The sequence below is a fragment of the Leptinotarsa decemlineata genome, unplaced genomic scaffold (assembly GCF_025532065.1).
Source record: "Leptinotarsa decemlineata unplaced genomic scaffold, Ldec_3_MD MMD2_tig00000010_RagTag_RagTag, whole genome shotgun sequence".
Lineage (NCBI taxonomy): Eukaryota > Metazoa > Arthropoda > Insecta > Coleoptera > Chrysomelidae > Leptinotarsa > Leptinotarsa decemlineata.
In genome coordinates, this window is record NW_027412538.1 from 9,170,221 (window position 1) to 9,196,484 (window position 26,264).

The window sequence follows — 26,264 nt, forward strand, 5'->3', positions numbered from 1 at the left end:
AGATGGAGCACCTCCTCACTATGTTGCTCTGGTAAGAGAGTTTTTAGATGAACAGTTTCCTGGACGGTGGATTGGAAGGAGAGGCCCCACCGAATGGCCTGCCAGGTCACCTGATTTATCGCCTTTAGACTTTTTCCTTTGGGGACACTTGAAAAATAAATGTTTTGCTACGCAGCCGAGTCCATAGAAGATATTCGTCAACGAATTACAGCAGAGTGCAGAAGTATAACACCTGATATGCTACAGAATGTTAGGAATAGATTTGAACAAAATCTGTATTATTGTATGGAAGCAAATGGGTCACATTTTCAGCACTTGCTGAAGTAGGATTCTACTAAGTCAATTACACATTTCAAAGTACTGGGTTGTAGTTGTTTTTCTTCATAATACACACATGTTTGAGTGAAATACAACAAATTAGGTATCATTGGAAAGATAATTTTGCGCCCTTTCACTCGACCCCACTTTCTATTTAAAATTTTAGGGTTGTTACTCACCCTCGCTAGGGGGTTGAAGACACAGGTAGAAAAATACATCTAAAATGTGTCTCCCTCAAAAGCAAAATTGACCTGTCCGAGCATTTTTGCGTTAAGTTACAAAAAAAGGAGAAAAGCAAGGTGCATACTTTTCGTTGGACCACTCTGTATACTCGTTAGTAGAGTAGACACAATAAGAACATTGTTTTAGATCCGAATATCAAAAAGAATAAATTGTTATTTCAGTAATTTCAGTCAGATGAAAACCTAACAAAATAATCAAGTTTATCACTGATCCGTTTTGAAATAATGATCGATAAACTGAAATATTTCAGAAGATGCCATCATTAATTCTCAGTGATGGAATTATAGAGTGCAATTCCTTTCATTTTATGACACGTTTACTAGCTGCTATAATTCAAATAAAGATTACTTACTCATCATGACAGGAATACTTCGATAATTTGTTATTTGAAATATTAAAGTTTATGTTTACGTCTAATATCGGAAAGCAAACAATTGAATTGAAAGGTGTATATTTTTAGGAGAGATTAATTTTTTGGGAAAGGAATCTTTCTCAAAAAATCTGTGGAAGGCATTTTTCTAAATATTTTGAAATTAGGAAAAATTGTTCCTCTCTTGAAAAGAAATGTTCCTTTGTTGATTGACAACTACCGACTAATTATTCCTAGTGTGTTGAGCAAAGTAATTAAAACATGTATCTATGAACAACTACTTCCTTTCCTAACGAAACATAATGTAATTAACAAATGTCAACATGGATTTTGCCCCGGTAGATCGATAGAAAGTGCGACTACAGAGCTTTCTTGGAAAATATCTATAGAGGAATTGACAAAAGAAAGTTTGTGGCCGCACTCTTCTTCGATTTATCAAAGGCTTTTGATTCTATAAACTCCGATATACTGGCCAAGAAACTTGTTGCAATTGGAATTCGAGGTAAATTTCTATCTTGGATTATGTCTTACATGAAATTTCGAAAGATGCACGTAGAATGGGATAATGTAAACTCGAGTACTTATGACTTGGAAGTTGGAGTTCCACAAGGCTCATTCTTGGGACCATTAATGTTTTTACTATACATAAATGATTTACCACAACATATCGGCACTACTTCGATAGTTCTTTTTGCCGATGATACTTCTATTTCCGAGAAGCCGACAGTCCTTTGGAACTTCAAGAAAAATTGAATGTAATGAGTTTAAATTTCTCAAAGTGGTGTCAAAGAAATAGACTTATGGTCAATGCAGAAAAAACAGTACCGGTACAGTGTTCTCCAAGAAAATCTGTGGAACATCCCATACGTGTTATTATAAATGACACGAAAATATACCCTTCAGAATCCACAAAGTTTTTAGGAGTTCACATCGACCACTCATTGAATTGGCAATTTCAAGTTGACTACGTGAGTGAAAGACTTAATAGCAGTTTCTATGTCTTAATGCAGCTTAAAAAAATGAAGAGTGAAGAACAACTGTTAGATGTTTACTGTGCTCTTGTTAAGTCTGTTCTAACTTGTAATGTGGTCTTATGGGGAGATGCAACAAATATTAACAGGGTCTTTGTTGCTCAGAAACGAATAATTCGTATGCTTCACAATCTACGTCATACTGATTCATGTAGACCTGTTTTCAAGCAAAGGAATTAAGATATTGACAGTACCTTCTCTCTATATTTATAACTGTCTGCTCTTTGTGAAAAAATTACTCAACATGGAAACTATAACAATATCGTACAAAATTATTCGAAAAGACGCCATCTCTAGCAGGTTCCAAATTTTTCAATTGTCTACCTTCCGGTCTAAAAAGTGTAGCATCAATTCTAGTATTCAAACGGAGAATCAGAGACTATCTTGTAGATGGTTGTTTTTACAATATTAACGTATATTTGGAATATCCACATTCGCCAATCAACAATTAATATCATTCCGGCATTACCTATTTCAGCTTTTATGTACATGTATAAACACTTTTAATTGTTTATTTTAAACAAGCACTCTATGTGTTGAATTTATGTATTTTGTATTAATGTTTATATACATTTCATGTTTTTTACCATTGATTGTGAAGTGATCATTTCATGCACATTCAATAGTATCTATCAAATTCTCATAAAAATTGATACAATTGTCATATCAAGTATTTACAAGTTATTTGGACAAAACGTTTAAAAGTTATCACGATAAGATTAACTTGACGCAACGCGTCGCGTCTACTGTAAGACGACGGGGGACGATACGCTTTTACGCTACTATATCGAATAAATAAAATAAATAAATGAAAAATTGATCTCAGTAATGTAGGATTTTTCCATCGACTTCTTCTACACACGTTAAATATTTTATTTGTTGAGGAGTTATTGATTGAAACTACAGCCTCGTTCGCTGTATCTGAATGAAACGTCAGACACGATCATTGAAAATTGCATCCATTGAAATAGAATCTGCAAACAAATCCAATCCAAATCCAACACAAACTTTATTTTCAGTATGTTATTCACTACGAAAACATTTGAAAATTAATTTTGTTAAGATCGAGTCGTTTCCAGGGTAGTGTGTGAAAAAAGCTACAGTAGGCCTCAAAATTAAGATAAATACGTTGAAGTCGTATAGTTTTATTTCAATTTGAAGTTTTTGAAACATAAATGAACAATATTTCATTAATGTTCTAATATTAAACAGCAAAAATAAATTACTAGAAAATATAAAACAGTTATTTCGTAAAGTTAGAAATATTTTTATTGAACTAATGTTTTATACAAACCGGAGTTTTATGTTCAATGTGCTAGAGGTGACATGAATGAATTTTGTTTTTCATAGATCCCACTGATTCATTCGAAAAAAATTCACAATACAAATAAATATCACGTTGCTTAATTTTGAAAAATTGTACTACTCCTCTGAGATTTAGAGGTCAATTGTCAGAGTTGTTTTTCAAGTGGGAGAGATGTGACTTGAGACTGACACATGTGTGTAAATAAGTGCTTCTTGTTAGGAACACCTGTGTAGAAATTGGCGCCGGTTCCGTCAGAAATTGTACAAAAGTTTCACAAGATCTCTGAGAACGTCATTGCGAGTAATAGAAAACACCTGCTAATTCATTATCGTTAATATTTCAAGGGATTGTTTTCATGGACACTCTAATTTGTGGTTAATTATAAAAACTGTGATATTCCTAAAAATATCACTGCTCAGTGATATTTTTAGGAATAAAATGATTTTTGAAAGCCAAATCGCTAAAGAATGGAATATACCAATATACAGTGCATTTCTTTAATGTCCCCCCCTTTTTATTTTTTGAAGGGGTCAACTAAAAAAAATGAAATTTGGGATAATGAAATCAATCCATGAATACTTTATTTTGAAATGAAATTGATAGATGAAACTTTCGAAATGGCGATTGGGCGCCATTTGGAAAAAAATTAATTCGAAAGGGGGGGGTCTTGTGACACATCTTTTTGAAGATCCTGACAAATGTTTCACAACCCTAGAGTATAATGCCAATATCTTCAACTACTACAAAATGGCGGAACTTTCAATAATTGCCTGAATACATTGACATTCAACTACATAATATAAGGTAATAAGCTTAAGGTCAGTTCAGAAGACGCTCCAAATGGTTGTCTTAAACTTCTTGACATATGAACAGCCTATCCGATATTTCACACCGAATATTTCCGAACACAGTACACCTTTTGCTTCAAATAGCTTCATAAAAAAAGTCCAAAGGTGTCAAATCTGGCGAGTGGGCTGGCCATTCTGTAGGACCTCGACGGCCAATCCAACGACAGGGAAAAGTAGTATCCAAATAGTTTCTTACTTGTCTGGAGTAATGTGGTGGTGCTCCATCTTGTTGGAATACAATATACATATCGTCAACAGTAGTTTCCAGCATATTCAAATACAGTTCTCCTGTTAAATTTTGATCAATTAATAAAGATCCTATAATATGGTTTCCCAATCAATATTCCTGGATATTGGGTATTTGTTTCCCGGAAAACGTGAGGGTTGGTGTCACTCAAATAACGGCAATTTTGTCTGTGAACATTGCCGTTTAAAAAAAATTATATTCTTTACTAAAAAAAATATTGTGGAGAGAGGTAGGATGCCTTGCAATGGTTTCCGTTATGATTTTGAAGAATTCTGTTCTTCGATCAGGGTCATCTTCAGTTAATTGGTGTACCATTTTATTTTTGTATGTATGATACCTATTCCTCTTCAAAAGTCTCCACACAGTAGAAGAAGACACCTCACAAACATTCGCGACGGAATAAGTAGACTGTTCAGGATTTACTACCATCTCACCAATTATTTGCACTTTCTCCGCAGTGGACGGATGACCTGGGAGCTTTTTGTTATGTACACTACCGGTAGTTGTGAATTTGGATACGAGTTCCCTCAAATATTTTCTACAGACAGGACGATTCGGAAAACTTTCATTGAAAATTCTTTCGGTCTCGTGTAAGTTACGCGTCGCACCGTAAATAAAAGTCTCTTCAATTTTTTCTTCCAATGGACGAGATTTGACAATTTTAGAGAGATTGTTGACGAGGTACCTTTCTAATAGTAAAACCGGAAACTAAATGAGAATATTCTTACTGAACAATGATATTCATTGTTGTACTGATTTTCATTGTCGTTTTTATAAACAAAAAATAACTAAACAAACCTTATCGAGTTGTTGGAATTGCCATATGGCAGATAAAAAGGAATTTTTCTAGAAATATCGATATTAATGTGTTTGTCTTCAAGAAATTATTGAATTTTCCACCATTTTGTAGTAGGTGAAGATATTGACTCCATAATCTAGGGTTGTGAAGTATTCGTCAGGAGCTCCAAAGTGATGTATCACAAGATACCCCTTTCCAATTAATTTTTTCCCAGTATTCATGCATTAATTTCCATTATCCCAAATTTCAATTTTTTGAGTTGACCCGTTCAAAAAATAAAAAGGGGGGACATTAAAGAAATGCACTGTATAACTTAGACTTGGGAATTATTAATGTTAAGGAATGCCTTCTGACATGAGAACTCATTGACGTTTGATAGCTTAGTGAAATTAGTGTTGTAAACCATTATTCTATCGAAACCATTGAGTTCCTGTCAATTGGGTAATTCGGGGATTGAGGATTTCGGTGATTATGAGCTTCATTTATTTTCGTCAATTTACCATGGCATTAGACGAGGAAGTAGTTATTTTCATCGTAGTCTACTATGTAGGTAGTTGGGACAGATTAATATTTGAAAATTTTATTTTGAAATACTTATTTTCTCAAACGTATGTATCTCTCCTCGATAGTTTTTACCTTGATCACCAAAAGTAGTCTAAACATACGAGGTTCGGCTATCAAATAACGAGACTGGTTACGAAAAACTGTTTTATTATAAAAATAAATATAGTTTAAAAACAAAAAAGTTAAAAATATTTTTTTTAATTAGCTTAACACAATAACGAACGAAAAATACTAGTATTATTGTAAAAAATCGACGAGCGCCCACTCTTTTTTCACAGTAATAATAGTATTTTTCGTACGTTATTGTTTTAAGCTTATTTTAAAATTTTTTAAAAACTTTTCAGTATGATGTTCTTCAAAAGCGTGTTTTATAGTATTTTAAACTATATGTATTTTTCATTTTTTAGTTTCGTGTATTGGTATAGATATGTGGATGATATTCTGGTTTCTGGTTTCACAGGAACGAACAGACGGTTGACAAACTTTTTGAAGTTCAACAATTCTCTCCACCCTTCTATCACATTAACAATGGAGATGGAACAGGATGACTCTATAGATTTTTTGGACTTGACAATAACAAAAGTTAACAACAGACATGATTTTTCAATTTAAAATCGTGTTTTCTAGTTTTTTTATTTTTTAGTTTCGTATGCTATAAAAGCGTGTTTTTTAGTCGTTTCAAACTATATTTATTTTATCAAAACTTTGCGATCAATCAGCCGTATATTTCTTAGAAAAATGACCATTGATATTTTCACCATCTGCCGGCGAATAGATGAAGCAATAATGTCGATAATTCTGTGAAATACAGATCCCGAGCATTCAAACGGAAAATAACAGTTACAAACAAACATACATACAGGTGAAGCTGATATAAAGCGTGCAATTAGTCTCCTCCCCTCGCCACACACCTTTCCATACGTTTTTTCTATTGATCGGAGCAGTGCTGTAAGTCTTCTTTGGTGAGGGCTTTTAAGAGCTCTGCCGTGTTTTGCTTAATTGCTTCCATCGACTCAGATCGGATCCCTTTCAAAGCAGATTTTATCTTCGGGAACAAAAAAAAGTCGCACGGTGCCAAATCTGGCGAGTACGGCGCGTGTTCGAGCGTTTATCGGCCAAATACCTCTACACAGATAGCGCGTTATGGGCAGGTGCGTTGTCCTGGTGCAAAATTCACGAGTTGTTCTTCCACAACTCGGGCCGTTTCTTACGAACTCTTTCTCGTAGTGTTGCCAAAACTGACAAATAGTAAGTCCGGTTGACAGTTTGACCCTCTGGAACCCATTCAGTCATCACGATACCGTTAATGTCGAAAAAAACGATCAACATTGCTTTGAATTTTGATTTGAACATCCTTGCTTTTTTTATTTTGGGCGATTCAGGCGTCTTTCAAAGCCGATTGCCGCTTTGTTTCAACATCGTATTGAAAAATCCACGTTCCGTCGCAAGTAATAATGTTTTTCATCAGTCCGGGATCTTCTTCTAACCTTTCAAGGAAATCTGAGCAGACCTGTTGACGCGAGAGCTTTTGGTAAGGAGTCAGGTTTTTTGGCACCAACTTTTGTCATGTGTAATTTGGCACAGACTTTTGTCATTGTAATTCCTCGTGTAAAATTTTTCTAACCGTTTCTTCATCGGCGTTTAAAGCCTCGGCAATCATACGGATGCTCATTCGACGACCTGCACGCACAATTTGGTTGATTTTGGTATCTGTTTCCGGAGTTGAAACAGTGACAGGGCGACCTGGGCGCTGGTCATCTTCAGTGCTCTCTATACCCTCACTGAAGCGCTTACACCACTCAAAAACACGCGCATGAGAGAGAGAATTATTCCCATAGGCATCTTGCAACAGGCATCTGAGTAACACTCAGTCGGAGTTTTTTCAATTTAACGAGGAATTTGAGATTGATACGTAGCTCCTGTTTTTCGCCACACGTAGTTTTCAGCACGAGAAAAAAACACGTTCATTTCAAACCGCTACTGCACAAATATTATAGTAGTGACGAAAACGTGTTTTGGTACGTGAATAGAGAATATTTCCAGATACTCAACGCACTACTAGTTTTATCCCTCATCCCTCTAGGGCGCCCTCTAGTAGCGCAGTCTTGTTATTCAATAGCCGGACCTCGTAATAAATATTCCAATGAAATTTCATTTCCAAGAAAATAATTGATATTAGAGTACAATAGCAGAGACAGAATGACGTTTCCCCCCCTTTTCCGTCGGTCGCTAGCCGATCGGTTCGACGTGAGTGCTATGATCACTCAGTCAATCGACCGATATGTAAGTCGGCGGTTCAAGCCCCAGGCTGAACGATCGATTTTCACTTGCCAACGTCCAACCCGTGTTAGGAATCACACGTTAAAAGGTAACACCTCGTTAATCCTTAGCTCGCACAAGTTTCGACTTCTGAGGGTTGTCATTCGTAAGGGTGCGAAATAGTGGGGTAAGATATTCAAATTCAAAAGGCAATACATGCTTTATACAGTGAATTTTAAGGGGTTATTCCAAAAAGTGCCTAGTTTTTGACTTATGGTCGTCTTGACCACTCTATTCTTTCCTTGGTGATATGTTGGACAATTTTTCACTTTTTCACTGAGACTGGTAATTAAAATTTTCTGCAACCACAAATTGAAATTTTCATAATCCCACTTTTCTTCCTGCGTTCACTAAGCTTAATGTCAAAGATGATTATTTTTCTGAATTTTCAATATCTAAAACAATTTACTTGGATTCCATATTTTACTTGATCAATGTAATTCATTTATTCCAACCTCTCAAATGTTTTGATTTCGACATAAAATACTCACTTGATACTTTGGAACCTCTTCTGAATGATTCGTACAACGTTTTTGCGTCCGGATATACATAGCTGATGAACTTTCCTTCTTTTGCTTCTTTGTAAAACCTCGAGACTCGAATCAAGTCTGGACCCTGTAACAAAATATTGTCTTGAAATCCACTTTTAGAAAATAATTACGACTTGTAAGTAGAAGAATTTTTCGCAATTTCCCGCCAGTAAGTTGGAAAAAAACTGTTGATCCCGCTCCTTTAATGCGGTGTACTTACTAGTCACTTATAAACTATAATCTAGGGTATCTGATGCATCACTGGCAAAGTTTAGGACCACTTATTTGTTACGCTTATTGAAGAAAAAACATAATTGTTGAAAATACTTTCAATATATTTTAACGAAAATTCAATTGAAAAAAACAAAACAGTTCTTGAGAACGAAGCAAATACGGGTATAGTCAGGTCCAGGTCTATTTTTTTGAGGACCAAACACAAGCACTACAGGAAAATTCGTTAGGCGCTCTAAGAGAGGTGCCTGTGCGAAAGTAGCGATTCACGTTGAATTTGAACCACTGGAGATTAGATTCATTTGGAAAAACGTTCTCAGGAAGTTCATTCTATATAACGCAGTTCTCCAAATGAAAGAATTCTTAAACAGTGAAGTCTGAGGTGAACTAAATTGAACCTCAAAACGATGAGTTGCGTATTTCTGGTGGAATCAAACGTGACAAGTCACTTGAACGCTTCCCGTGAAAGTATCTATAAGCCCCAGCACAGAAGCTCCATATTAATCTAATCTATAAAAGAGAAACAAATCTCCAACCTTTCTTTGATGTCGCAAGTGATGTTCGTGTCTCAAATTAGGCGGATGGCTCTTTCCTGGATGAAAGCCAGCAGCTACATGGTATCTGTATCTGTAGAGAAGGCCCACATCACTTAGACCACATGTGACCCATTGTACATCCTACCGAGGAGTTGTCTTCCTAGGTCATCGTCCATCCTGTCCTTTCCAGAAAGGTAAACAGGTCACTAGGAGACATCTCCTTTATATCGGCAGGTGTAGGCCAAGACTCGCCGAACACACACTCTCTTATTGACGATAACTCCGGGCACTCGCACAGGACATGCCTGACAGTCTCATCTTCCTGTTCACACATCCTGCATAGAGGTGTGTCCACCAGCCCCATATTATGGAGGTGTCTTCTTAGTTGACAGTGGCCAGTCAGAAATCCTACTGTTAGGCGTAGATTTTTCCTGGTCATTGCCAAATATTTCTTCGGCGCCAGCTTCCCAGGGTCACCCAAGGTGATCCTGGCAAGACTACATCCTTTGATTTCGTCCCATCTCTTTAAGGATTGAGCTTGGGTGTAACATTTGGCTGGTTCCGCAATTGTCGAAGTCATCAGGTCGCAGGTGCCACTGGGTCCAAAAATTCTTAGTCCAGCAGCTTCCTTAGCTAAAGAGTCGGCAATGCGATTACCTTTACTCTTGTCGTGCCCTTTAACCCACCTCAGGATAATGTTATTATCTACTGAGGCTTTGGGTAAATCTTGGTGATACTCTAGTACTAGCCCTGGGGTAATACGTTGTCTGTTCAAGGCTAATAGGGCTTGTCTGCTATCAGTGCAGATTGTTATGTTTTTTCCAGAAATTCCTTTCCTGGTTATTTCTGTTGTGGCGATTGAGATACCAGCCAGTTCTATTTGAACCACGCTGGTATTTTTTCCCATTCCCCACTTAATCCTTAGTGATTTGGAGTACACTCCACATCCTGAGCATTCTTTGGTGTTTGAGCCGTCTGTATATATGCGTATTGTATTTGTAGCATCTGACTCTGTGTTCTGTTTTATTTGTATTTTTAGGGTTTATCAAACACAAACCTGGGTTCAATTGCATCACTGGTTGTCTGCAGCTGCAGCAGAAGTTGCGCATTAAGTTGGTGTTCCCCAGGGAAGTGTACTTGGTCCACTTTTATTTATTATATACCTAAATGATATTTATTATGTTCCTGGGCTACATGAACTTAATCTGTTTGCAGACGATACATTAGTTTATACTTCGAATACAGAACTCAATGATGCTGTAGATACTCTCAAAGGTTCTATGAAGAACATCGAAACATATTTACATATGAATACATTAAAATTAAATGCAGATAAAACAAAAGCTATGGTGATAACAACTAAATATAAACTGATTATAATGAAATAAAAATTGAAATTGGTAACACTACCTTGGAATATGTGTCTGAAATAAAGTATCTGGGAGTTATTGTAGATAACACTTTGACTTTGAACAGTCATGCTGAATACGTTATAAAAAAAATTTCAAAAAAATTATATTTTTTTTCTAGGATAGCAAATAATTTGACTATTAACTCCAGAATATTAACATATAATTGTATAATTAAACCTCATTTTGAGTACTGTCCAACTTTCATGCATTTAATAAACCAAAATAAGCTTTCCCAATTTCAAAAACTCCAAAATAGAGGCATGAGAATTATATTAAAATGCAGTCGTTATACTTCCATTGATCACATGTTAAATATACTACAATGGCTGTCGATTTCAAGTCGATTATTCCTTTTAACAATGGTTTTTATATTTGAAATAACCAAAAGTCTCCAATCAACATATTTTAATGAATTTTTGGTTTTTAATAATCAAATACATGAACATGAGACAAGATCTTATAATAATTTTCATATATATAGAACTCACACTGGTGGCGAAACGAAAAACTTATTCTACAAGGGACTACGGGAATTTAACAATTTACCAAATGCCATTAAAGAGGAAAATACTGTGAGAGGGTTTAAAAGTAAATTATTGGAATACCTAGAGCGTTAGTTAGTTGGAAAATATGTATATTATATATAGTTACTATATCAATATTGGTTTTCAACATTGGGTATTATAAATTGTATATTTTTTATTATTATCTTTTTATTTAGTTTATCTTCATTATTGTTATTATCTATATACAGATTTGAATTTTATTAATATTTTTGGCACTGTGGAAATTTAAATTGTTAATTAGTTATTATGTCTTGTAAGATTAGGATGTATTCTATAATAAAGATTACTACTACTACTAAAGTAAGCGCTTCTCGCCATAGGCTCAGCCTCAATTGATCCATTCCTACTTCGAGGTTTACACCAGCCGTGCGCAATCGTACCATGGCCATTAACGCAACCTCCTTAACGTACAGGTCCAGAGGGGGCAGCTACATGGTATGCTTAGGGGCGAAGCTTCCTACATGTAAATAACACTGCAAGCAAAGAAGGTCTGATCTGAGCTTTATAAAGCATCAAAAGTTTCTGAGGTGTGTACAGTTTTCTGGTTCGGAACAGTTCAGAACAGTCCCAGCTTTTGAGAAGCAGCCTTTGCAATTCCAGCGACATGACCGTGTGGTGTCCATTTTAACCTCCAACAAACTTTTCGACGCAGAAAGCGGAATTGTCTGTCCTGCCATTATTATATCCGGTTCAGAGACATTTATCTTTTTGAAGGAAACCGATGCGTGTATTTTCGTGACATTGAATTGAACTTTCATTCCAATTCGAAACCACCTCTAGATCCTCATTAAGATATGCAAACTCCTGCTGCCGGTGAAGATATGTATTATCCGCTGATGTCCTGGAATCCAAATGAAATGACGAGACGAGTGTGCTGTCGCCAGCAAAGCTATATATTGAGTTCCCATTTTTTTTTCAATAAGTCGTTGATACACAGTAAAAAGAGACCCATCAGTTGATAAATTTTCACTCAACTCAATCTCATCATGAAGAAGAATCCCTAGAATGTTCATTCAAATCTCAGCAAGATCTTTATTAATCGTGTAAAAACAGTCGGCGTCCAAAAAATTTTTTTTAGAATACCTACGAAACTATCGACTATTCATAATTTTTTGTCACAGAAGAAACGATTTTTGAAAACATCGACATTCAGATAATAATATTAATTTGTTTTTTAAACATTGATTTATCTTGGGAACCAGCAAACATACGATAGAATACGTTGATAACTTTTTTCTAACATAAAATTTTCTACGGAAAAGGTACGACTATGATACTTTTCTCCCATTAAAGTTACTGTTTGAAACGATAATGAAATTCAATGCCCTGTGATCTGTGCTATGGTATTCGAGACTTTCCTTTGAATTGGAAAGCAGACTACCTGTCTTATAGAAAAAAATACGTTGTTGTCGACGGTCAGGTTTCAAATGTTGTTACGTCCGGGGTTCCTCAAGTATCGGTACTGGGACCTATGCTGGCTGTGATATATATTTATGACTTTGACACTTCAACTTCTGCAACTTCTGTTACGATGGATGCGGATGACACATCAAAAATAGTATATGATCGAGAGGATTCAATGCTGGAAAGCAAATGTTACCAAGTATTTGAAAATCTAAACAAATGGTTCTCAGCAAACAACCTCTATCCATATATGAATAAAACTTTATCAATTACAGGTCATCAACGGCAACGTAGCTGTGACGTAATGTAGGAAGAGCTTTCTGAGTTTTGATATGGTCTTACCCACTATATGCGCGTTGGAAGACGGTGAGAGCGCTATATTGCAAAAATTATCTGTAGTGATAATTGAACTGAGACCCAAAGTTTAAAACATAACAAACAAGTGATTGCAAATGTCGTCTACTTCATGAAACAAGTCTCTAGACTTGAAAAAAATTCAAGAGAGTAGTGCAAAAAGCAACGATTGTAACTCTGAATATTGAAAGAATATATAGTGAAATGAGAAATAACAGAAAATTCCAAAAACTATTTTAAATGATTTTGACAAAGGGCTTTCTTCGAGTCATTGATAAAATTATTGCGAGACATTGGATTAACATGGAAAAAGACAAAAAATATAAAAAATCAGAAATCTATCACTTGAGGAGAATTTTTTTGGAAGATAATATAATTCATGCGTGGTTGTTTTTATTTCGTTTATTTAAATAAAATTATTGTTGCGTAATGATAAAATAATAAATAAGAAGCAAAATAACACATATATTCGTTCATTCTCAAATTATTTCACGACGTACTGTAAACGATAATTTCTCAAAGTTATTCATCAGCAGAACAACCGTAAAAACAAAAAGCATGAAATTAAAGACAAATAGTATAGTGCATCACTTCTGAAACATTTGGAAACCGTCCAATCGCACTAAAAATTTCATATTTCATCAACTCAAAACACTCATTGACAGATTTAGTATAAATGGGTTACAAATTTTGAGTTTAACGAACTGCTGTAGATACTCAATCCTCATTAATTGAATTTGTGTAAAGTTTCTGGACTGGTCCTTGTTAGACACGTTTTGTTCTCTAGGTGCAATCAAATTATTCATTTTTGGAAGGCCGTTCAATAGATAAATAATACAAATAAGTGTCGCTAGTTTATTATACTCCAATTTACATAAAGAACTGTAAAATTTCGACAAACAGGAGACAGTAAATGGCGATTCAGAATATTATTGAGTTTACTTGGCCTGAAATAAAATTATTCGGTCTGCGAGGATCCAAAGAATCCTATATATATATTTAGAATTGCTTGCAGAAATTGTGTCATTATTTAAGAAATGTAAGGAAGGTGACATACAAACATATCAAATTAGAGAGCTGACTGAGTTTGAAACAATTGAAAATGAACTACACGCAGCGATTGTCAAAGAATTTTTAAAAGAGTTGTCATATTCAGGCCACAATTTCAGGTCTTATGACATTGACATTATGAAATATCATTGACTTTAGGTCGATGATAGTTACTATCTTGCACTGACGAGTGGCTAAGAAGCCCGAAACCGGTCTGCAAATGTGCCCGTTCCAAAATTGTAGGTCGACTCTTTCAGTTGTATTGCCAATTGCATATGCAGGAAAATTTCTGTGATGATTCCTGCACTGTCGGATGTAATCCAACGCCAGTCGTGGTATTAGCCAGTGGAGTAGTTGTTTTCTGATGAGCGTCAGTCCATTTAACCTACCGTGTAGGTATATTTGAGGCGGGCTTGAACATTCAAAGTTCATTTCTTTATATTTAAAAATATTTTGCTCCTCATCTGAATTTCTGCTTTTATAGTGCGTTTTATAGTGCGTGCTTGAGATAGTCACCAAATAACACCTGGGTCCATTGTGTCACATATCTACGCAAAATTTCGGGTTTGTTATGTTTAAACATGGCTGAACATTGCGCAGAATCATCAAAACGTTTTTGTTTTTAGTCAACAGTGAGCTGGCGGGGTACTACTTTAAACAGAGCTTTCTCATAGGCAAATGAATTAGAATTTAGAATTAGAATTTTGTTTATTCATCACTGAAGAATTTACATATACATACAAGAGAATACATATATACATGCAAAAAACTTACCGGACTAGTCACAAGGCAATGAAGAAAATTCAGAAATATACAATTTAAAATATGAAAAAATATGCATACAATTAGATTAAAATTCTTTATCTAAGCATCTAAAATTCTTTAATGGAGTAAAATGATTGATTTATTAGACAATGAGTCAGATTATCCTTCAATACACCCAAGTCAACCAATAGGTGGTTCCACTTATGTCTCGCTTGCGTTTACGCAGTTATTTCTATTAAGTGCTTTTCTTGGTTTTTCACATCTTGTCTTCAATCGAGGACCGCCTGCCCGGTACTGACGATGCCCCATAGGCTGAAACAGCTGTCTACCGGTGACTCTTAAATTGAAATCAATATGAGAATGATCAGAATGGTACTTATTCATTTATCTTTTGATTTTTATGATTTCAATAATAAAGTGCCGCCAGATAAAAAAAGAAACAAATAGCGTAAAATTTTTTAATGAAAATAACGGAATTACATTCACACAATTCAACTAACAATGAAGCAAAAAATTTTAATAAACGTAACTGATAACTTATTATTGAAATGTTTCGATTCAGTACAACAATTAATTCTAACTCATATTCTAGTAGCCTCTACTAATATACCACGTATTTCGATACATGTGTCGTAACGCTTACGAATGTTTCTGATTACGTTCCTTAGTTTTTGAGGGCTAATATCTGCACATACCTGTCGAATTCTTGCACAAAGTTGATTTCTATCTCTTGAGCGGTTTTTGTAAACCTTTTGTGTGAGAAGTCCCCAGAGAAAAAGTCCAAAACTGTGAGGTCTGGAGATCTGGGTGGCCACTCTATAAATGGACTACCACGGCCTATCCATCGGTTTAGAAAATGTTCGTTAAGCCATTGCCTCACAGCTCTGGCATGATGAACTGAACACCCATCTAACTGGACAATTGAATTTGACTGTTCATTGGTTTACAGCTCGTGAATAGCATCCCAAAACTCTGTGTTTAAAAATTCTAGAAACCTCTGCGCATTAATGTTTTCCTCAAAAAAAGAAAGGACCAATAATTCGTTCGTTCAATATCCCACACCATACGTTGATTTTTTGGCAATACTGGCTTTTACAGTTTATTACCCAGTTAGGATTATCCGCTGCCCAATAGCGACAATTCTGTGATGACACTACTCCATTTGAAGTGAAAGTGGCTTCGTCGGTATATAAAATATTTTTTAGAAAATTTCTATTGTTTAAATATTCCCCTTGGGCCCATAAACAATATTCCAGGCGTCTTGCTTCGTCGCCTTCTTGAAGTCCTTGTAAAAATTTTGGCCTGAAAGGTTTAATATTATTCGCCTTGAGACATCTCCGAATAGTTTCTCGTGGAATATTCAAATCTAACGTGGCATTCCTTATACTGACATTAGGATTATTTCCGAAATAATCTAAAATGATTTCATCATTCCTGTTTCGTCTTTGTACACGATTACTTTTTAACATCATTTTTGATACTGTACTAGCTTCATTGAATATTTTATTTACCGTACCGCAGCTAATACGAGGACGATCTGGATGTCTCTCATTAAATACTCTACAAACCTCTCTAGCACTTCTAACGTCATCTCCCGAAAGGCGTACAATTTCAATTTTCTCTCTTAAGCTCAATCTTGCAGCCATGACAAAATAATTCGAAGAACTGTAAGGTGAATATTGTTGACAATAGACACTTAAATATTTCACAAGTGTCAAACTGTAATATCATTCACATGGCAACTAAGATTTAAATTGAAATATTAGGTCTTAGTTTTAGTTAATTTGCGTGAAAACTTTAATGTAATTCCTTTATTTTCATTAAAAATATTTACGCTATTTGTTTTTTTTTATCTGGCGGCACTTTATTGTTGAAATCATAAAAAAATAATCTCATGACTATATCTGTTGATATAGGGTGTTTTTTGTGACTGCTAGCTGTGTGAGTTTTCGAAGTTTTGAGTAGTCATAACTTTGTTAATAATGAATATTTTTTCATGAAATTTTGGTCACACCTGTTAAGAGGCACTCTGAATCCAGTGGCGTAGTGATTTTTTCAATAAAAAAATCGCTAATAAAAAATCCCGATTTTCGACTAAGAAAAAATATCGTAGTATGCCCTGAAACTTTAATAAACATTTCAAATTTTGTCCCAAGGTAGACCTTTCAGTACTTGACATTTCAAAAAAAAATATTAAAATCGGTTCACAACTTCAAATTTCAGGGGGGTGTTTCCATTAAAAATGGGTCACACTGTATATATAACTAAAAAGATTAATATTTTATTCTAAACAGATCGAATCCCCGAAAACCCACTCTTCTATATATATATATATATATATATATATATATATATATATATATATATATATATATATATATATATATATATAAAACAACATTTTTGTCTAATTTCCACTAGCTAATTTTATTTATATGACTGGTTTCGGGTTTAACCCCATTATTAAGTATAAAACTAGAATGTGAAACTTGAAAACTTGGTTATATCGGGTTATATGGTTATTCAACACTGAAGATAGGGGTTGTTTTAAACATATAAATTCAAGAGTGGAGACCTACATAAATCGAGTTGCTCGTTTAAGGGTATACATTTCAGGTTTTTAATTGATTTGTTAATTTCCACGGCTTCCAACAAATTAATTTTTTCCTTTTTTTACATATGTGTAGGATTTTGAGGTTATCTTTACTTATCTTGTATTCTGATTCTTAAGATGCTCATAGATTGTAGATTTTTTTGTCCAAACAGACGTGTTCACGGAGCCTTACGTCAAAATTAGACAAGAGTGTTTTCATTCATTTCATTGAAGTTAACTGAAAACATTTTTATATCATTCAAATTGGTTGTCTCAGATAATTTATACAATTTTCAAGTTTTTAGGTTCTTGGCACTTGTTTATCACAAAGAAGAGGATTATTCACGTGCTCATTCTATACTAGACATCTGAGTTATCTGCCAAGTTTTTCTTGGCCGATTTTTTATTAAACTCGTCATTGAAAAACTATTTCTGACACTAATAAGATGTGATAAAAACGAAAATAATCAAACATTAAAATCGAAAGTTATAAACTTTTCATTATAGAAAGAGCACACATAAATTCACAACGAAAAATGGTCGACTTACTTTGTAATTGTAAACATCGGACTGGTTGTTGAGATTGATAGGGCTACTAATGGGAGGTACACTATGACAACCGCAACAGTTGCACATTTTCACGATTTCAGAGTTCACTCACCATCAACATAGAGTATAGACTACAGCTTGATGTACACTTTGAAAGATGGTATTTTTAAACCCATTGAAAACACGAATTAGCACACTAATAGTCTTCTGACTCACATATTATTAGAGGATTCTTGGCCAAATTTCAAGTCACTCGATTTATATAACAGTCAATAAATAATTTGGCACTTTGAAAGCTGAAAAAGTATTTGAAAATACCATTATGAACGATGATGCTCCTGATGTGCATGGTGTGAAGAACATTATGATTTTGTAGTGTTTATGCATTCCAACACGTTACAAAATTAACTTGTGAAAAACTTTTACTACTACTCAATTGCAATCACAGAAATTATTAAAATTATAGTTTGATATTTTAGGTGTGGTATAATAATGATAATAGAACAGCATGGTTTTCCCCTGTAGATCAATTGATACTAATTGTTAATAGAGCTTACAGATTATGTGATAGAGAGTATGGATGATCAGACGCAAATGGATGTGATTTATACGGATTTCAGCTAGGCTTTCGATAAAATAAGTCATAACTTGATCTTTTTAAGACTTGCGGAGATCGGCATAGATCAGCATCTTCTGGATATACTATAGGAAAGCATTAAGTGGTGTATGTTAACGGTTATAGTCGAAATAAACGATATTGTGCACTCTTGAAGTTGGCGGCACGCTCAAAGGACAAAAAACCAATACATAGAAATGAACCGGCAGCGAACCAGTCCACATGGACTGTAGACTTGGCGGTTCGTATTGTATAATTTTTACTAACTAAGTTTTATTATTGTCTGAACAGTCATAAAATTGAATTTGAAGTCATGTTACGGTGATGAATAGAAATCGGGGAATCGGGGATAGTTATCGTCATCGTGTTCAGTTCAGGAACTGATCGAGATTTGAATGTTGAAATTGGATATTAGTGCAGTTATAATTACTTGAAATTTTTGTTATCTGTTCAAAATGTGGCGTCTTTAGACAAGTACTAATAGTAATAACGAGTGTGATAACAACGCAGACTTTTTCCAGTGTAGTGATTCCAATAGCGATGGTGATCAATGCGAAAAAGAGATACCAGTGAATAAGATTCGGATGCATTCAATATTGAAACACAGAGAGTATGTTTCAATGTATATAAGAATCTACATCTCAAGTTTGGTTTCGAGGAAAACAAACTATTACAAGCAACATCAGATTTGACCAAAATTCTTTCTCAACTGTTCGTAAAATAGTCAAAAACAAACCTTATGAACGCAAGACGCGATGTGATACAGAATGACCAAATCCTTGAGATGTCCATCTAATCTAACGAAATTCCTACAAGACGCGATGTGATACAGAATGACCAAATCCTTGAGATGTCCATCTAATCTAATAAAAATCCTACAAGTGAAATCATAAGGAAGAAATTGAATACTTCCGGCCATAACGTGAGCTGCTGTGACAAAACTCTTCAGAATTGGAAAAAGAAACTAGGATTCAGATTGAAAATAATGAACAAACGTCTAGCAGTTATGGAAAGCAGAAGAATAGTGGAATTGTCTAACAAATACTTAGAACAAATAACTAAATATAGACAAGAACAACAGCAAATTTTCTATTTGGACGAAACTTGGTATGACACTCACGACACAGCTACGAAAGGATGGACTGATGGTTCGAGAATGTGTACGCCTAACATGCCTGCAAACAAAGGATTGCGAATAATCATTGTGCATTGCGGAGGAAGTAAAGGATGGATTATGAATTCTTTGAAATTATGTGGAAAAAAACTTGACGACTGCAGTGTTGACCATCATAAGAACATGGAAGCTAGTATTTTCAAGGAATGTTTTGAAAACACATTGATCCCAAATTTGGATGCGTATAGTGTAATTATTCTTGACAACGCTTCCTATCATTCGCGACAGCTCATCAAAGTACCGAATAAAAATTCGAGGAAAGATGAAATACAAAGTTTTTTAATGGATAACAATTTGTATTTTGAAGATGACTATACCAAAAACCAACTACTTGAAGTTTTACAGACAAAAACATTTGAAAATACGTATGCCCTTGTGAGTATTGCAGGAAAGTATGGACATACCATACTGAGACTTCACCCATATTTTTGTGTTTTCAATCCCATCGAGTTGATTTGGGGAAAATTGAAAAAAAGCATCAGGCGTAAAAATCATTTTCCAAAAGAAGGTAATAGAGCTCAGTTAAAGAAGAAGTAGCTGATATTACCGAAGAAGACTGGCAGAAAAGGATTAAAAAAGTAATTTTATTTGAAAAAGACTGTATGGAGATTGGACACTTCCATATTAATGGTGGAAATAAATTCATTAATGATTTAAATGACGACAGTGATAGTGAAACAGAGAATATGTAAGAGGAATTTTCAGAAGCTTTCGAAGAAAGTTGGTGAAGTGTTTGTGATGCGATCGATTGTATATTTATGTAAGTAGTATTCTAAAGTATTTTCAATTATCACCCTGTTATTTGAATCTCCCATTCACCTATGTAAATGAAATACTTATTGTATATTAATTATTATATATTATATAGTTATTGTGATTCTTATATAATCAGAAATGATTATTGGATAACAAAATAAGTTAGCTCCCTAACTATATTATTAAAGGGAAGCTGTTGATAGGGAAGCTATATCGTTTACTTGAACTATACCAGTCAGACGTTTTGAGGTTATATCAGGTGTACCACAAGGAAGTCACTTGGAGCCATCACTCTTTATAATTTATGTTAACAATATATTTGAAGGATTTGAATATTCCAACTTTTTACTATACGCGGACGACCTCAATATTTATCGAACCATCAAAGGAAACCAGGACTGTGAGAGATTGCAAAATGATCTTGATGCATTTGCAGAAATCTGTGGCAATAGTAACCTATACCTAAATCACGATAAATGCCACAAAATAACTTTCACCAGAAATAAAAATCTCATTCATCTTCAATACTAAGTAGGAAATCATACAATTAAAACAGTGGAGGAAGTACGCGATTTAGAATAGTAATAATGGATTTCAACTTTGTCATATCATGATATTCTGCCCCATTCGAAAGTTAAGAGGGGGAGGGGGGATTTTTCAGGTCCGCACTGCTCAATCTTCAAGAAAAAAATGTGCGAATATGATTTTTTTTCCAATGAACACCATAGCTATACTATAATAATCCAGTTTCTAACCGAATAATTCAATAAGATTAACGCTGATCACACCGCAAACACACAAATTCGTCAACACCCCGATCGAGGACAGTATCGTCCGCCGAAAACAAAATTTCATCAACGTCCCGACGCTGAGCACTGATGTCTCCCGACTAAGTTGACCGGTGGCAAAATCCCAAAAAGTTGTCGAGGTCGTTTTGCGAATCTTTTCCCACTCAGTCTCATGATTTTTTATAGTCGGTAGAACATCAGTGTGTGATTATGATCCGCCACATTCTCCCTTCTAAATATATAACCGTGTACGCGTGACAAATAATTTGACACTAGAAACAAGTCAACAGATTTTACGACTCATCAAAAACGATCAGTAATTCTTGTTATATCTAAGTCGGCTGCTACTAGTTGTTATACGTTACAGACATTGGTGTTGCGGCTTTCTCAACAATTTTATAGTCAGCACATTCGTCTTCAGTAGGGAGAGTGAGTGTAAACCCACAGCACTCAGGCCACATGTGACTCATTGTACATCCTTCCGAGGAGTTGTCCTCCTAGGTCATCGCCAATCCTGTCCTTTCCAGGAAGGTAGACAGATCACTAGGAGACATCTCCTTTATATTGGCAGCTGTAGGCCAAGACTTGGCGAACATACACTCTCTTTGGCAACCTTAAGGTGTCTCACGGTGGCTTCTGCGAAGGTTTCAGAAGGTGCAGCGAAATTACTGTCGTTGCGCGGCTTCTTCAACCTTTTTGGGGTTCCCTTCGTGGAGGTGCACAAGTGAGGGAGCTTTCCTGCAGGGGCAGCCAGTTTCTTGCCTTTATTCAACGCGGAACTCTTGGGACCCGCCGCAGGAAGTGCCCTTGCTGTTGGAGATGGTGTGGGGGAGGAGGAGGGTGCACTTATAGTTGCGGCCACTCCTGCCTCCTTCACTCTCTTTCGCTTTTGGCCTCGGCACCGCAAATGCGCTTACACCTTGGTCTTTGTATTACATCACGAGGTGATCTGCTATGTCAAGCCTCATTCCAAGAGGTAGATTGGGGTGGACATTTCTGTTCATCCCCAGCCACCGCCTTAGATTGGGTTTTGTATTTGTTGTGTCTGTTTTTGTGTTTGTTTCAATCATGTGTTCCCACGAGTAGCAAGGGAAGAGTTCGTCACCTCTAGCAGAGCCCCATATTACCAGAGGTAGACTGATTACAATGAGGTTTCGCCCAGATCGTTCGTAACCGCATATCACCCTGCAGCCATTCAGCTGTCGACACGATTTCTTACACCTTAGCTTGAGTAGGCTGGTCCACGGTGGTATGTTTTGCAAAGGCCTTTGGGTAGTTTTGGTTCCCCTCACCCTACTTATTTCTGCCACTGACCAGCAGTCCGGCGACCCCGTCCGTAAGGCCACATTGGCTTCCCGGAGAGGGCCTCCAGTCCTCTGGCCGTTCCCCTAACCGCCACCTAGGGACGCGGCCGATAGGTAGCCCAACCCACGAGCACATTCGTCTTGGACGAATGTGCTCTTTCTAGAAATGCAGGAGAAAAACTTTGTTACAAGAGGATTTCTGATGCGATTGGAAGGAGATTATATGGTTTTCCAACAGGAATTTCCGAACTTAGATAATTGATAAGTTGAAGCTTCATCTGTCAAATTAGTTGTCCTTCATTCAGTCTGTTTTGCCAAATCACCATGGACGAATATAGCATTTAACAAGTGCAAATAATACAATTGATTCATCAAAATGGTGTTCTGTTCGGGCAACGTACCGCGCGCTTCGCTTATTTTCCGTCCTACTAAGAGGACTATTCGCAATGTGGTGGATAAATTTGTGTCCACTGATTTAGTGAACGATCGACCAACACCCCACATAAGGCCTCTCGTCCACTGGAAGCGGAAAGCTCAGAAGCAGAAGCCTTCCGTGAAGATCTCGAACTTACTTTCTGACTCCCTAACGACGCTCATTTCGACAACCACATACACCAGCAAGTACCTGCGCAGCTGGGCAGGCACCCCGGTCAGATTCCCCTTGACCTCAACTGCCCCTTAAGATCTCCATTCAGCGAGGAAAATATCCTCCATATCATTCACAGCGGTAGAAATATCGCTCCAGGCCCAGACTCTGTGAACCGCCGAGTGCTGAAAAACATTCCTGATTCCGCCATTCCTTTCCTCGAACATATCATTGATGCTTGTCTTGTACAGGCAAATACAATCCTAATTCCAAAACCTCACAAGGATCTCACCAAACCTGATTCCTATAGACCTATCAGCCTGCTTAGTTGTCTGGGCAAACTGCTGGAACGACTAATGATCAAACAACTGAATGACTTCCTTCCAGAACATAACACCATCCCTCCCCACCAGTTTCAGACCAGCACATTCCACTCAGAATGCACTAGTCGAATTACACACCCACATCTCCCAAAATATCAACTCTTCTTTTGGCACTATCGCAATCCTCTTAGATATCCAGAAAGCTTTCGACAAGGTCTGGCACGCGGGCCTAATCTGGAAGCTTAACCAAATTCGTCTTCCACACCACTTCATCAGACTAGTAGCTTCCTACCTATCTAACCGACAAATCCGCGTTAAAGTCGGTGACGCCCTATCCTCCCCCTTTTCTCCCAAATTCGGTGTTCCCCAGGGCTCAGTCCTCGCTCCCTTCTTGTTTCTAATTTACGCTCACGGCGTCCCCACGTCCCAGAAAATCCTCCAGTATGCCTATGATACTATCCTCCACTCTTCCGCTCCCAACACCCGCAGCTTGCAAATTCAAGCACAAAACATGATCGACCACTTCGAGCAGTGGTGCAACAAGTGACGTATCTAAATTAATCCCACCAAAACCCAAACCATTCTATTCAGACATCCTCACAGCACTACCCACCCTAAACTGAATCCTGAAAACTTGAACCTCAGACTCGTAGGAGAAAACCTCATACTCCAAGATTCGGTGTCCTACTTGGGGGGTCACCTTCACGAGGACCCTCAACTGGGAGGTCGACCTGAGAGAAACTCTGGAAAGAGTCCAGAAAGGAACTAACCTGCTAAAATCACTGAGAGGCAAGCTCGGTAGGTGCGACAGTAAAACTCTCCTACATACATATAAAACTTTCATCAGACCAGTCCTAGACTACAAAGCGATGATATACTGTACGCTTCCCCCTAGACTATCCTACCGTATCCTAACTACTGAGAGAAGAATCCTACGCAACATTCACAACCTCCCTTACCGATACCCATCTCAAAACTTATATAACCTAGTAAACAATACACCAATCAACCTACGATTTCAGGAACTTCAAGGACGATATGCGACAAGAAGGATGAGCAGTAATAACGCCGATGCCATCAACTTGCTGACAACACCTTGAACTCCCCGTGGAGGTCCCAGAAGGATTCCAATGAAGAAGCTCCCGTTTCCCCCAGCAAGACTCCTGGGAGCAATGGAAGATCAGATAGCGGACAGCTATGTCCTGAAAGGAGCTGAAATCGAAAGCCATTTACCTCCGGCCTTCCAAAACGGTACCCACATTCCAATGACCACTGCAACGGAGTAACGGAAAAACAAGAAAAACAAGAGGAACACATGACAACATAAAACAACACTACACTAGACATCATTACACAAGACAACACACACACAACCCACTAACCCTGAAGAGGCATAATCCTATAGCAGGGCCCCACACAAAACATACTTTCACAATATTTTGTAATTTTATCCTAAAGCTTAATAAACATTTTTGACTTGAACTGACTTGGAGCGAAAAATTGCAATAAGTTGCGAAATCAATTCGCCAGAATTGGCACGATAACGCACGAACGATCCAAACACATGGATCGGTCAGGGACCGCGTCCACGCGTTCGTCAATTGCGAACCGATCCCGTTCTGCTGGGATTTGATTGCGATCTAGTGCAAAAATAGTTACAATAATGAAACAAAACAAATAAAACGAAGGGCAAGTTTTCCAATAAAGATTTTCTGTATAAAATCTGATCATGAAATAATCTGTGTCTTGTGTTAACTAACGAAAGAGAAACTGGCCTTAACTGGAAGGAAAGAAAAACAGGTTTTGGAAGCATGTATACTACAAAACAATTCCTACTATTCTCTTAACGGTTTTCTAGAGTTATTCAATTTCATTCTCATATATACAAATTGACGAGCAGACTCAAATATATTGTTTGCATAAATTCAATCTGTGTCTATCAAAATGACTATCCTATGGCAATAAACATTCATGAACAACATTTTACGATGTACAATTACATTCGGTCCTAGATCATTACAATAACCATCATTTACCAATAACAAAACGAATTGATTTTTAGTGTTACGAGATAAAAGACGAGCAGTAAATTTCATCTTAGATTTACGACGTATAAAGTTTTTTATGAAAGTGAATGTATTACTACTACCCATATAATATCTTTTTATAAGCTTTGTGGACCTCGTGAACGACACGAGTGTTAACCGATGTATTTAGGTTGTTTCAAAAGTTTTGTCCGTGTCAATGTCATGTGTTTTTTATAGCTCCATATCTCAATAAACATTTATTCTACTGTGTCGTGGTATATACTGATAGATAGATTTTTGTACTCTACAGTGTGTCCGCAAAATATGGAATAAATTCGATATTTTTACTATTCATATTTTTAATATTCTACATTTTACAACAAAATTTCATTATATAGGGTGATCCATATTAATGTGATGACGTCATCGGTAATTTTTTAAATGCAACACCCTGTATTTGGTGTCAGTTTTAGATAATCCGTAACGTGCTGATTCCGAAAAGGTATGATACTTGGGGTCTAACGGATAGGATTTGAAAGATGTGCGCTTAGAAAACAAATTTTATTGATATCTAATAAAAGTAGAAATTAATTAATTATTTTATCTTTTTTTCTTATGAATAATTTAACAATGGGAAAGTAATCCAGTAATGAAT

At 36.3% G+C, this 26,264-nt stretch overlaps 1 protein-coding gene across 8 annotated transcripts in view; it reads right to left on the reverse strand.

The window, feature by feature from the left end:
* The window catches only part of LOC111509416 (long-chain-fatty-acid--CoA ligase 6), a 132,984-nt gene that overhangs the window by 35,084 nt on the left and 71,636 nt on the right, over positions 1-26,264 (reverse strand). For 7 of the 8 annotated variants that reach the window (XM_074171384.1, XM_074171386.1, XM_023165165.2 and 4 more), the window contains exon 3: positions 8,537-8,660. In XM_074171384.1, coding sequence (XP_074027485.1) covers positions 8,537-8,660 — 124 coding nt within the window. Of the gene's footprint in view, positions 1-8,536; positions 8,661-18,035; positions 18,332-21,336; positions 21,479-26,264 lie in introns of those variants that run through there. The other variant, XM_023165168.2, reaches the window with a different exon arrangement.